At 46.2% G+C, this 12,028-nt stretch overlaps 1 protein-coding gene across 1 annotated transcript in view; it reads left to right on the top strand.

Annotated features, from left to right (window-relative positions):
• The first annotated feature begins 11,931 nt into the window (after window positions 1-11,931).
• Window positions 11,932-12,028, top strand: part of Gsap (gamma-secretase activating protein) — a 75,493-nt gene continuing 75,396 nt past the window's right edge. Inside the window, exon 1 of the mRNA XM_023724317.1 lies at window positions 11,932-12,028. Within this exon, the coding sequence (XP_023580085.1) occupies window positions 11,950-12,028 (79 nt within the window). The 5' untranslated portion in view covers window positions 11,932-11,949.

Genomic DNA, 12,028 nt, shown 5'->3' with positions numbered 1-12,028 from the left:
GGTGCTTTAGACCACTGAGCCATCTCACCAGCCCCGACACCACATTTTTAATGCAAAAAATTTTCAAAGAAAAAAGCTTCTGTGATCAGCAGCTCAAGGACAGAGTATCACTCCCCCAACCGCACCCCACCACACTGTCGACACTGGTCATGGTGTAGCCGATTCCCCTGAGTTGGAGCAGGGCATCTTGTAACACGCTATTTAATTGTCATCCAATTAATTGTCCTCCAAGCCTTCGGAAGAGCACACGAACCTGCTGCTTTGAAGGTAGTGATTTATTTAGTTTTTATTTGAGACAGTGGGCCTGATCAAGCTCCTCCAGGAGTTTTGCTGGCAGAGAGGCTGGGTGACAACAGGACTTCGGTGCTGGGTGCAGGGGCAGCCAGTGAAGGCAGCCTTCAGGCTGAGCTGAAGCTGGGGGCTGCAAGTTGCTCATGAATGGCTTCGGAGATTCTCTGTGGTACTGAGAAATTTGAGAAAAAAAAAAAAAATCTATGAACAGAACATATGGGAGTTGGACATTAGAAACCTACCAGCACAGAAGTATCCGTCAAGTACTTCTTTTCATACAGCTACTGTCCACAGGACTCAGGAGGAGGAGCAGGAGCACAGAAGTATCCGTCAAGTACTTCTTTTCATACAGCTACTGTCCACAGGACTCACAGATTTTATGACACCAGTGTGTGCATTTTTTAATGAAAATCTTTCTAAAATAGATACATATGCTTTGCTGTCAATTTTTCTAGGGAATAAAATCATATGATTGCCATTGGGAAAAAATAGTTTATTTTTAGTCAATTTTCCTATGAGGTCAGTTAATGGAAGCTAAGGAGAAAAGGTAGAAGTAAAATTTTTTATTGTGCTTCTCCTGTTAGGTGATTATGGTTTATTTTGAGCCAGTTTTGGAGAATTATCTTTATAGAGCCTAGAGCTAGTGTGCACGGCAGCTTTCTGTAGGGCTTTGAGACAGAATGGGGCTGCAATCCAGTCTCAACCCCCTGCATCTTCTGCTAATCAATCCAGTGTCACAAACCAAATCCACTCATGTCATGAATTAGAGTTTGCAGGACGAAACAGCACAACTACAGAGGACAGTCCCCTTTGGGGAAGGGGACTTCTAGAATTAGTCTGATAACAAGCATTCTGATAACAGTCATGTTAGTCTTTTTTATTTTGCAGTAATCATGAACTTACAGAGAAGCTGGTAGTGCAACGTAAGTAAACATTTTCTTGAAGCATTTGAGAATAATGGCTAACCTAATGTGCAGTTACATTTTTTATTTTATAAAGCCATCATTCTATATAGCTATAATGTGAATGTTATGGTTTGTGTCTAGTTTTTCTCCCCAAAGCCTCATGCAGTCATGGGGCAGACTTCTAGAGTCTGTGACAAACTCATGATCCACTGGGATTATGGGTGTGAGTGCTGCTGGGATTATGGGTGTGAGTGCTGCTGGGATTATGGGTGTGAGTGCTATACTCAGCCTGGGGTGGACAGCCTGATGGCAACATAAAGGAGACAGACTCACTCTCTGTGGCCATTATTGCCGCTACTCTCCTATTTGCTCTTGCTTTTTGCAGCTGCCATGAATGGTTGCTCTCTGCCATGTGCCACTCTTCCTTGGAGCCAAGCCGAGTATGGACGGAAACCTTCATGAACTGTGAGATAAATAAACCTTTCCCTCCTTAGTTTTGGGTGTTGGGTATTTGTCCCAGCAACAAGAGAAGAGCAACTGAGACAGTGAACATCAGTATGAGGACATTGACCTCGACACGTCACTGCCCCCTCAGCCTCGGATCCACTCCAGTGGGTCCTACTCAGCAGAGCCCATAAGGAATTTTACAGGAAGAAAATGCAGCTCAGGCACCGCGGGAGCATGCACAGCCAGCCTTGACTCGAGTCTCCTTTTCTACACCGACCTTCAGTTTTTTGTGAGTTTCATGACCTTGATACTTCCAGAGATTATAATTCAATTATGTTGCAGTATGTCCTTCAGTGGGGTTTGCCTGACATTTCCTCATGATTAGATTAAGATTATTTCCGGAGGTGATTATATCCTATGCTTTCCGTTGTTCTAGCACTGGCAGTGTTCACTTGATTAAGGCGGTGTATACCAGGCCTCTGAAGTTTTTTTTTTGGGGGGTGGCACTTGGAAACTGAATTCCTGTTTCTCATCCAATTTTCAATGTACCTATATTTATCTTTTTAATATATCTAGATCTCTCTGGGCTCAAAGTACCCTGCTTTAATAGGTTATAATTTCTGACTCTCTACTATTTATTTTGGTGCGTGAATTAACCCAGATCAGGCCAGTTGGAGCCACTTTGCACTGGGCCTGTGATCATCTGTCATGTCCCTGCCATCTTTTTAAAAACTCATTCTTGCTTCCTGCTGCTACCAGACGTTCCAGGCAATTCTGCTTTTTCCTTGTGCCAGGTGTGTTAACTGATCCAGGGCTGTTTCTTGTCTAGTATTTCCTCGACAGAAGCAGGGACATATGTATGTCTCTACGAACATGTACGTTAAGTGTGTATGGGAATCGCTTGTACGTTTCTATCGTGGTAGATGTGTCATAATTTTTCTTTCTTTCCTTATTTCTCTGTGTGTGTGTGTGTGTGTGTGTGTGTGTGTGTGTGTGTGTGTGGCCAGCTCAGCCCACCAGGGGGCGGGCTGGCTGGCATGTGTGGTCCTGGGGGATTGAACTGCAGACCCTGTGCTTTGCTAAACTTGTTCTAAGTAGGTGCTTTAGACCACTGAGCCATCTCACCAGCCCCTGTGTCATAATTTTTCAATGGAAACCTGTACACTTACACCAGTACTTCCAATGTCACCTGACACTACAGGTTCTGGTTTTATTCTCTCGGCCTGTTCCATGGCTCCCTTGCGTCTCGTGGAGAAGCATAGCTCGCTTTACTCTTCAAGGTTTTACTTGACTGTCGAGTTCCTACAGTTTAGCTGCCACTCCTGGCCCTGCGTAAATGCTTTCCTCAGCCACTTGAAATCTATTACCCCAGGCAGGGCACCGCACCCCTGAGCCAGGTGCCCTCCTCAGCCCGGGCTCTGACACCACCTTCCAGGCCCCCAGTGCCCTCCCAGCCCCGTCCTCACCCTATCTGAGCTCTGACATCCAAAGTGGGGCCCCTGGCCTGCTCCCAGTGCTGCCTGGACAACAGCTTACTTTTCTTTGCATCTCCAGATGCTTTGAGGATGGAGTAGCTCAGAAACAGATGGAGAAAGGGACTCGAAGGCCAAGGGGAGGGCATGAGTTGTTGCAAAGGGAGGAGGAGGAGGAGCAGGAGCAGGAGGAGGAGGAGGAGCAGGAGGAGAGGGGGGAAGAAGGAACACTTATGTAAATCTAGGTAAGCAGATTAAGTTTTGGTTGAAAAATGCGAGATATGTAAAATAAGAATGCTTCGGAGAAAGCACATAAAATGGGATGTTTTCTGGTCTAGAATATCAGTCCTTTTTTTTTCTTGGTCATTACAAATAGTGCTGGGCGCTTGCAGGTTAGCTCAGTTGTTTAAGTGCCTGCTTGGGCAAAACCAGTCAGGCGCAGAGGACCGTGGTTCGATCCCCAGCTCCACATGCCTTACCCGACCCGCCCTGAAGGCGGCCTGAGCCAACCAAAAAAAAAAAAGTCCTTCTTACAAATAGTGCTAACGTCCATGTCTTCATTTATATCCTGAAATGTGGAATCACAGATGGTAACACAATTTTCATGAAATTAAGCTTTTTTGGATAGTCTCTTAGATTCCTTACATTCCATTGCTTTGCCTATTGGAATACAGTAATTCCAGTTTGTAGCATTTACTCATTAATCAAGCTTTAAACAAAACTTGATGATACTTTCTTGCTGTCCAAAATATTTAGTACCTGCTGGGTATCATGGCACACACTTGTCATCCCAGCATTCAGGAGCCCGAGGCAGGAGGGTTAGTGCAGCTCTGAGGCTAGCCTGGCTTACGTAGTAAGTTCGTGGCCAGCCTGAGACGGGCACTGGTGGCACAGCGGGTAGCATCACTACCTCCCACAGCCATGGCAAGGCTGTTTCCTTTCTGACTAGTTCTTCCCAAATTCTCCTCTATTCCATTGATTAAAGCATGTCTAGTTCATCTAGGATATTCAAACCCTTGCCTAACCTCCCCGAGTAGATGGCAACTTCCCTCGGAGTCACTGGGCCATTGTATTTTAGAGCACTTCCTTTCAAAATCAGTGTCAATCTTCTCAACAAATGGTGAAGAGCATGCTCTTACTGTGACATGGAAAATGATAAGCACGCAGATTCAAACAATGATTCTGTCCATCACCTTTACTCTCAGTGTCAGCTTTCTAAGAAGCTGGTTTTTAAAATTAAAAAGTTAATATGTGGTTAAGGGTAAAAAAGTCGCATTATTACATTCTCCAGAGTAGCCATTGTAAACAGTTGGAGCATTTTTTGGAATTTTATTTGTAATTGGGTTAGACTGGTGCAACCGTTATGGAAATCAGTGTGGAGACTCCTTAGAAAAATTGGACTGGAAATCCCGTTTAAACCAGCTATTCCTCTACTGGGAATTTTCCCAGAGGACTGGAAAACATCATATCATAGGGATATATGTGTGCCTACTTTTATAGCAGCCCAATTTGTGATAGCCAAATCTTGGAAACAACCAAGATGCCTGTCACCTGACAAATGGATGAAAAAGATGTGGTATTTTTACACAATGGAGTATTATTCAGCTATTAAGAATGATAAACTTGAAGGCTTTATATTGAAGTGGATGCCACTTGAAGATATACGCATAAGTGAAATAAACCAGACATACATGTGTAAATATCGTATAGTTTCTCTAGTATAAGAACTCCAAAGAAGAAACACAAATAGAAAGGTATAATACAAGTCAAAGGAAAGCAGGATCTTGAGGACTAACTAATCAAGAGAGGGAAAGGAGAAGAGCTAGGAAACATGACAGTGACAAACCATACAGTTATATGTAGAAGATGGGCAAGGCAATGATCCTGAGAATCTCTAGAAGATTTTTGAATCTAGCAGTTAATTAGAAAGAATCTCACCCTGACTATGTAATTGGGAAGAAATAGGGCTGTATTTCTTATTTTTAGACAATTTTTAAAAATTATTTCTTTTTCTTTTTTTTCTGTATTTTAGGAAGAGTGCCCAGGGTCTCACTACTAGATTGGACTCATAGTGATCCACCTGTTTGAAGCATCCCAAAAGTTGGGATTACAGGTGTGTGCCACCACACCCAGTGTCAATTGGCATCTCAGTGTGCCCTGGGGGTGGGGACAGCATGGCCAGCCTGGGGATCAAACCCATGGCCCCTGAGCCTGCTTGCAGGTGCTTTAATCCGCTAAACTATTTGACTGGCCCAGACATTTTAATAAGTCAGATGCAGAATGCATAGACTGTCAACATGCTTTTTCATTTTTTTAGGGCAGGATTACAAACTACTATGAAGTGACTGCCAAATGCCTTTATCAAAACACAATTTGTAATTGACAGTTTGAGGACAATCCATCTTGAGCATCTGTATTTTTAAAGATCTCTACTATTATTCCTGTGTTCATATTAATAAAACTGAAAAATCTGAATGTAGGCAAATGGGTTCACCTGGACTCAGGGTGCACATTTGTTGTATTAGGACTGTGTCTCATGCTGGCTACAGGGTCTGTATGCTCAGGACAACTCTTACACTCCGCTCCCTCTTGCATCCTGTGCCTTACAGTGAGGATTCTGTTTCACAACAAGTTACCAGAGGCTTGAAATCCAGCAATTTAGACACAAACAGAGAAGGAAAGGAAATACTATGTGCAGAAAGGACGGAGTAGCTGGACCATGCTTTTCAGGCTGTAAGGTGCCCGTGACCCACCGGGGATCGTGCAGATCTTCCCGTCTTTTCCTGGCCTATGCTTTCATGTCTCCAAGAGTCTCAGCCTCTTGCTCTTTGCTGAACTCTGCTTTCTAGAGATCCAGGCTAAGTAACTGCCCTTACTGTCTCTTCCTCATAGTTCACCAGTGCTCTTCCATGGCTACTCGGCCTGCAGGCCCATGGTCTGGCTCCAACTCTTGAACTCAGTGTTCACCCTGATTTGAGACTTCTCTCCGGACCTTAAGCCTTTAGCTCTGGGTATCTCCATGCTACCCACCCTAGCCCACCCCGCCCTGCCTTCTCTACAGTAGAGACTGAGATGGTAACACAGAAGTGGAGAGATCCTGTTGCTAGGCAGCAGGACCTTGCTAGTCCAGGGATTGGCTTTCGCATCACCATTCCCTGTAAGCTTGTTCAGATGTGTGTCCCACACATGCTGCACTGTAACGAGACCCCAGTGATGCAATTGCTCAGTAAGTTGGTGGATCCCAAGGCTGGAGAGATAGCTTGGTGGTCTAAGCACCTGCCTGGCAAGTGCAAGGACCTGGGTTCAATCCCTGGTACCATATGCTGTGCCAGCCCTGGAACTCTGGGTGCACCACGCCAGCCACCTAAACTGGATGTGGTGGTATGTGCCTGTAAACCCAGCACCAGGAAGGCTGAAACTGAAGGATCACTATAAGTCCCAGCTGCATAGTGAGACCCTGTATCAAATAAATAAGAGAGTTGAAAAAAAAATTTTTTTAAAAAAAGGTGGTACATCCCTTTTCAGGGTGCTTCCCATACAAATACTAGAAATCCCAATTCAAGCAGGCTCACACAGTAAGGGAAAAGTGTGCATTCTGGTAACTGAACAGGCTGATGGAGTGAGTTTCGGGTATGATCATGTCTGGAGCTTCTTAGGTCACCAGGGTGCTGGAATTGCCATCTTGCTTACCAGAGCTTACTTCCTTCACATTAACTCATTTATGTACAGAAAACCAACATAAAGTGTGGAACAATGAGTCCTCACAAGAGTCAAACAAAAACCTGTTAAGATCATAGTGTTCTTTGGTCTTTATTTGACATTTTGAAATGATCGCCCTTAAAATTCAGATCTGGGCAACTCAGTATTGTTGATTATAGTCTTTTTGTTTGTTTGTTTTTGGTGCCAGGAATCAAACTCAGGACCTTGCACTTGCCAGGGGGGCCCTTAAGCCGCTGAGCTATCTCCCTGGCTTCAGTACTGTTGAAGTGATAGGGAAATTTATGTTGACTATCAGAAGAACCAGAGGTAGGTTTGGCTCCAAGAATGCCATGGCAAGTTTGTCTTTTCTTGGAGCTCTGTGTGACCCCATCCAGCGGCTCCATCTTCCGTGTGGATGGCTGAAGCTGCAGGGTCATAGCCAGGCCCTGAAATAGTTGAAGGCTGAAAGGGACCATTCTTTCCCCATGTCTCCTTTTTTAAGGAACAGTGAACTCTTTCTCAGAAATATGATAGTAGAGGTTTCTTCACAATCCATTTACCAGAATTCGGTTTCACTCCATGAAAGAGATCTCCAATTGTTTCTGAATATTTATTTCTTCCATCTTTCTCAGTGTGTGTGTGTGTGTGTGTGTGTGTGTGTGTGTGTTTGAGACAGGGTCTCATTGTGCAGTTTAGACTGGCCTTGAGCTCATTTTGTAGCTTAGGCTGGTCTTGAACTAACAATGATCCTCCTGCCTCAAGCTCCTGAGTGCTTGGATTACAGGTGTGCGCCACCATGGCTGGCCCTCTCAGTGATTCTGTCCTTTTATCTGATGCTATCATTGCCTGGGTATATTTCCTTAATCCTATATTTGGCAAATAACTAAATTGTGGAACTTCTGGGAAATATCCTTAAAGGAAAGGCATGAGTTTCCTTTTATCCCTCTCTTCTAGTTTGGTGTGTAGAATGCAAATCTGATGGCTGAAGCTTTTGCAGTCATTTTGGTTTATACCATGTGGATAAGGTATAAACAAGGTCTAGTAGAACAAAAAATGGAAAAGAACGTATGTCCTGATAAGTTCAGGAGCTTGCCCTATGAGCTTTGGACTACTTTCTTCCAAATAGGTGAGAAAATAAAACCTGTGTATTTTATTTACTGTTAATTTGAGTGTTCATTAACTCTGGTGAACCTAGTTCTAACCAATGCATGTGGCCATTCTCAAATCAGTGCTGCAGTCTACTGCCCCAGGGTTTGTGACCTTATAGGACAGTTTTTTTTTTAAATAAAGAAAAGACAGTTCTGTCTTCTGTAGAACTGAAGAATACCTCAGCAGCATAATTCTATTAGCCCTTCATAGAATTGAAGCCAAAACATTTTTGGCTTTACCAGTCTCTTTTCTAATCTCTAAACTTCAGTCACTTGGATAGCAGCAGCATTACTCTGGCCACTCCTTCTGCTAGGTTGGCCATTATGCCTCACCTTTGTCTTTTTAATTTAAATTTCCTTTGAAGAGGATTTTCATATCATTGCTTGTCTGTAAAATCAGGGCTACTTGATAAAAAAATAGAAGTTATCTGCAAAAATATTAAGGGAAATTTGGTGAACATTTAAAATAAGCAGGTGAGGCTATTTCTGTGTGACAACAGCAAAAGATTCATTTGATTGGAAATGCTAGTTGTAGTATTGCCTCCTGGAATCAGTGCTGTCCTAGTTATTTTCTGAGGCCAAACACCCAACATTCACAAATTACTTTAGTTCACAGGTTGTAGTGGTTTCTGGCTGTAGTTGTCTGTTCCAAGGCAAGGCAGCATGGCTCAGTGGCATTAAGGAGGAGAAAGTTCATGGTGTGGTAGGCAGGAGGCGACAAGCAGTGAGTCTCCCTTTGCCTTCTTGTTCCTTCCAGGACACAAGTCTATTGGTTGGTACCACCCACAACCAGGGTGGGCCTTCCCACCATCTGTACCCAGAAGCATGCTAAACCAATAGGTGGACAGGATGTGAACTCTGAAGGGCTTGGGTGGCTCTGATCCTGTGGCACTGCTGATGATTGGAGCCGTCTCCGTGGCCAGCTTTGTTCACTCCCTGCAGTTTTCCTCAGATGAAGCATGTTCCTCGTTTCCTTGGCCTTCTGAGGTCCCTGCTGCACCTCTGGTTTCACACTCACAGCTTCACATACTGTCCTCTCAGGGGTACACTGCCTGGTCTCCCAGGTCTTCTTTTGAAATCTGGGTGGAGGCCTTTCTTATCCCATATCGCTTACATTCTGCCTACATCAAAACCCAGCACCATGCAGGTGATGCCAAGGTCTGCTGCCAAAGAGAACAATAGCCAGACTTTCCCCTTGCTGGTAGGTGCTAAGTATCTGGATCGCTGAGTGCTGTGAACCCAATCCTGGGGAACAAGCTCCCCATGCTGCCACCATTCTGGAGTTTGGTGTTCTGGGGCTCTCTTCTCAAAGCAGTCTTTCACCTTTGCAATTTTGAGGCTCTAATGGTGGAGTCCTCCTAGTTCTTACAACACTCAGGTCATCTTTTCTATTGTCCTCTTCCAAAAATACTTGGCTTTTTATTGCTAATACTTTCAGCAGCCAAGTTCTCTTCTGTTCCATCTTTGTAGGGGCAACTTTACTGGACTTTGCTTTCTTGGTGAACTTAAAATGTTTCAAATCATTCTGCTTTCCTCTTTGTTCTTGATTCTCACCTAGATCTGGCTAAAAGCTCCCAACAGTAGCCATACCACTGTCTCAACATTAGACTGCCTTAAAATTTCCTGTACCAGATTAATTAGGCTGCTGTCCTTAATCTCTGGCTCCTGCAATGTCCCATGACAGGTGCAAAATGCAGACCAATTTTCTGCCAGAGCAGAACACATGTGGTTGGGGGTCCAACTGCCAATGGAGTCCTCCTTCCCAACTGAAACCTCTTGAGCCTGCCCTTCTCTGGCTACGTTACAGTCAACAATCTGGTCTTCTGAGCTTCGACCAGGATCTCCCATCTAGCTCAGTTTACAGCATTCTAGAACTGCTTCTCCAGCTTCTTCTTCAAACTGTTCTAAACTCCTTCCACAAACCAGTTCCAAAGGCTTTTTTTTTCTTCTGTATTTAGTGAAGGGTCTACAGGGTCTCACTATGTAGATTGGACTCATAGTGATATTCCTGTTTTCAGCCTCCCAAGCACTGGGATTATAGGCACACGCCCCTGCCCCCAGTCTCTGTCGCCATCTCAGTGTCCCACTGGGATCGAACCCTGGCTGTTGTGCTCTGCCTAAGCAGGCGCTTTAGTCAGCTGAGATATCAGGCTGGCCCAATCTGTTATTTTCTTGCTGCTGGGACAAAACACCTGACACAAATTAGAAGAGGAAGAGCTTATTTTTAGTTCATAGGTTGTAGAAGTTTTCATCCATAGTCAGCTGTTTCAAAGGCAGGGTAGCATCGCAGAGGGGCCTGGCAGGGGAGAAAGAGTCCATGGCAGGGTAGGCAGGAGGCAGCAGGCAGGAGGCAGCAAGCAGCAGCAGGGACCTTTTCTTTTCTTTTTATTTTATTCAGACTACAAGCCTATTGGTTGGTGCCACTGGGTCACACCCATGGGGGACCTTCCTGTGTCCATACCCAGAAGCATTCTAACCCAGTCGGTGGTCTTAATCCAGTCAGGAAACCCTTAATCCATTATTACAGCCTCATGATCCAGCCACCTCCCAGAAGGCCCACCTAGGAGTGCATGAAGTCTTAGGAGGACATCTAGGTATAAACCACAACAAGAGGCTCGCCTTTTATTCACAGCAAATGTTAGCATTAGTTTCTCTTAAATCTCTGTGCAAATTACAAGTGGGAACATTTCCCTGTGCACATGGCAGCGAGTAGCTGAGCTCTCCCTGAAAGCACCCACTGTCTCCCTTGGAGAAACATATGTCCAGGGAACTCCAGGCCTTCTTTTATGTTTTGTTTTGGGTAGTTTTCAAACCAGAGCAAGGCTAAGGCGTCTGGGACTCTGGATTACATGCTTTATCCAAGTTTAGACTGGAGACCAGGAGTCTGCACGGTAAAAAGTGCCGTGGGTAACAGCAATCCAGAAAGCTTTCACACTAAACTTTAAGAAGCAGGTGAAAGGGCTTTCTTTAGTCTGTTGCTGTATTCATTGTTCTTCCAGAACTATGAGCATTGTGGTTCCTAATTTTGTGAACCTCTGCAAGGGGCTGAGAGCCTGGCCCAAGGCTCAAGATTCAACTTTCATCCAGCAAGAGAGTGTATGATTGTCCACGGAGGTGTCCTAGGAATGCCAGTCTACAAGTGAAGGGCTGGGGAGGTCACGGTGGGCGGTGGCTGTGCGGAGACTTTATGAAGTCAGGCTGGGAGGACCTGGGGATTTCCCAGGAGGAAGGAGGAGGGAATCTCGAACTATGCAGCTGCGGGCAGGGAGCCCGAGATAGGCCGGGCTGGGTGAAGACAGTGGCTTTATCCTGGGGCTATGAGCTGTTACTGTAGGGCTTCTACATAGAGGGCAGCTCCGTCTTAGGGAGACAGTAACGTGGGGCTCACGACACCCCGGATCTGACAGGGCACCCAGTAAGCTTGGCAGTGTTGTGGTGAGCCAAGAAAGATTAGAGGAAGGGAGGTCACCGCTGACCACACTGCAGGGAAGGCACGGGACGGTGCCAAGGAGATAGGTGCCCCTGGGGAGACCAGAGCACTCAGGCTGAGGAGTCTCCCAAGACTTCAGCTTCCTCCAGGCGGTGTGGGGGCGAACAGGCGCTGGGCCCCGTCTGTGTTGAGCTGTGAGCCCTTATTCGGTCTCAAAACGCTCACGTTCCTCACAGGTTTCCCTAAACAGCACAGAACACGGCCGCCTGGGCCGGGTGGGAAAGGCAGGGGTCTTCCTTGCTGCGGCGACGGTGCCGACCTCCCCTCGGGGGACCCAGCCCTCCAGGCAGCCGCTCGGTTTGCACCGGGGCACCCAGTGCGATCGCCGCCGGCGAGAGTTCACCCCCTCCCCCGCGTGGAGCCACCTTTGCGGACGACGGTCTCATCCCCACCCCGTGACCCTCCCAGCCCGGTGCTCGCGTCCGCTTCCCTCCGGCGGGCGCAGAACCGAAAGCGCGCAGGCGGGGAGGAGACGGAGGCGGCCGCCGGGCCGGGCGATGGCGCTGCGCCTGGTGCCCGACTTCGACCCAGCCGAGGACGCGCTCCCGGCGCTGCGGGCCGCGAGAGGCTGCGGCG

This window comes from Octodon degus, unplaced genomic scaffold (assembly GCF_000260255.1).
Source record: "Octodon degus isolate 3935 unplaced genomic scaffold, OctDeg1.0 scaffold00108, whole genome shotgun sequence".
Lineage (NCBI taxonomy): Eukaryota > Metazoa > Chordata > Mammalia > Rodentia > Octodontidae > Octodon > Octodon degus.
This window is presented reverse-complemented; position numbering and strand designations above follow the sequence as displayed.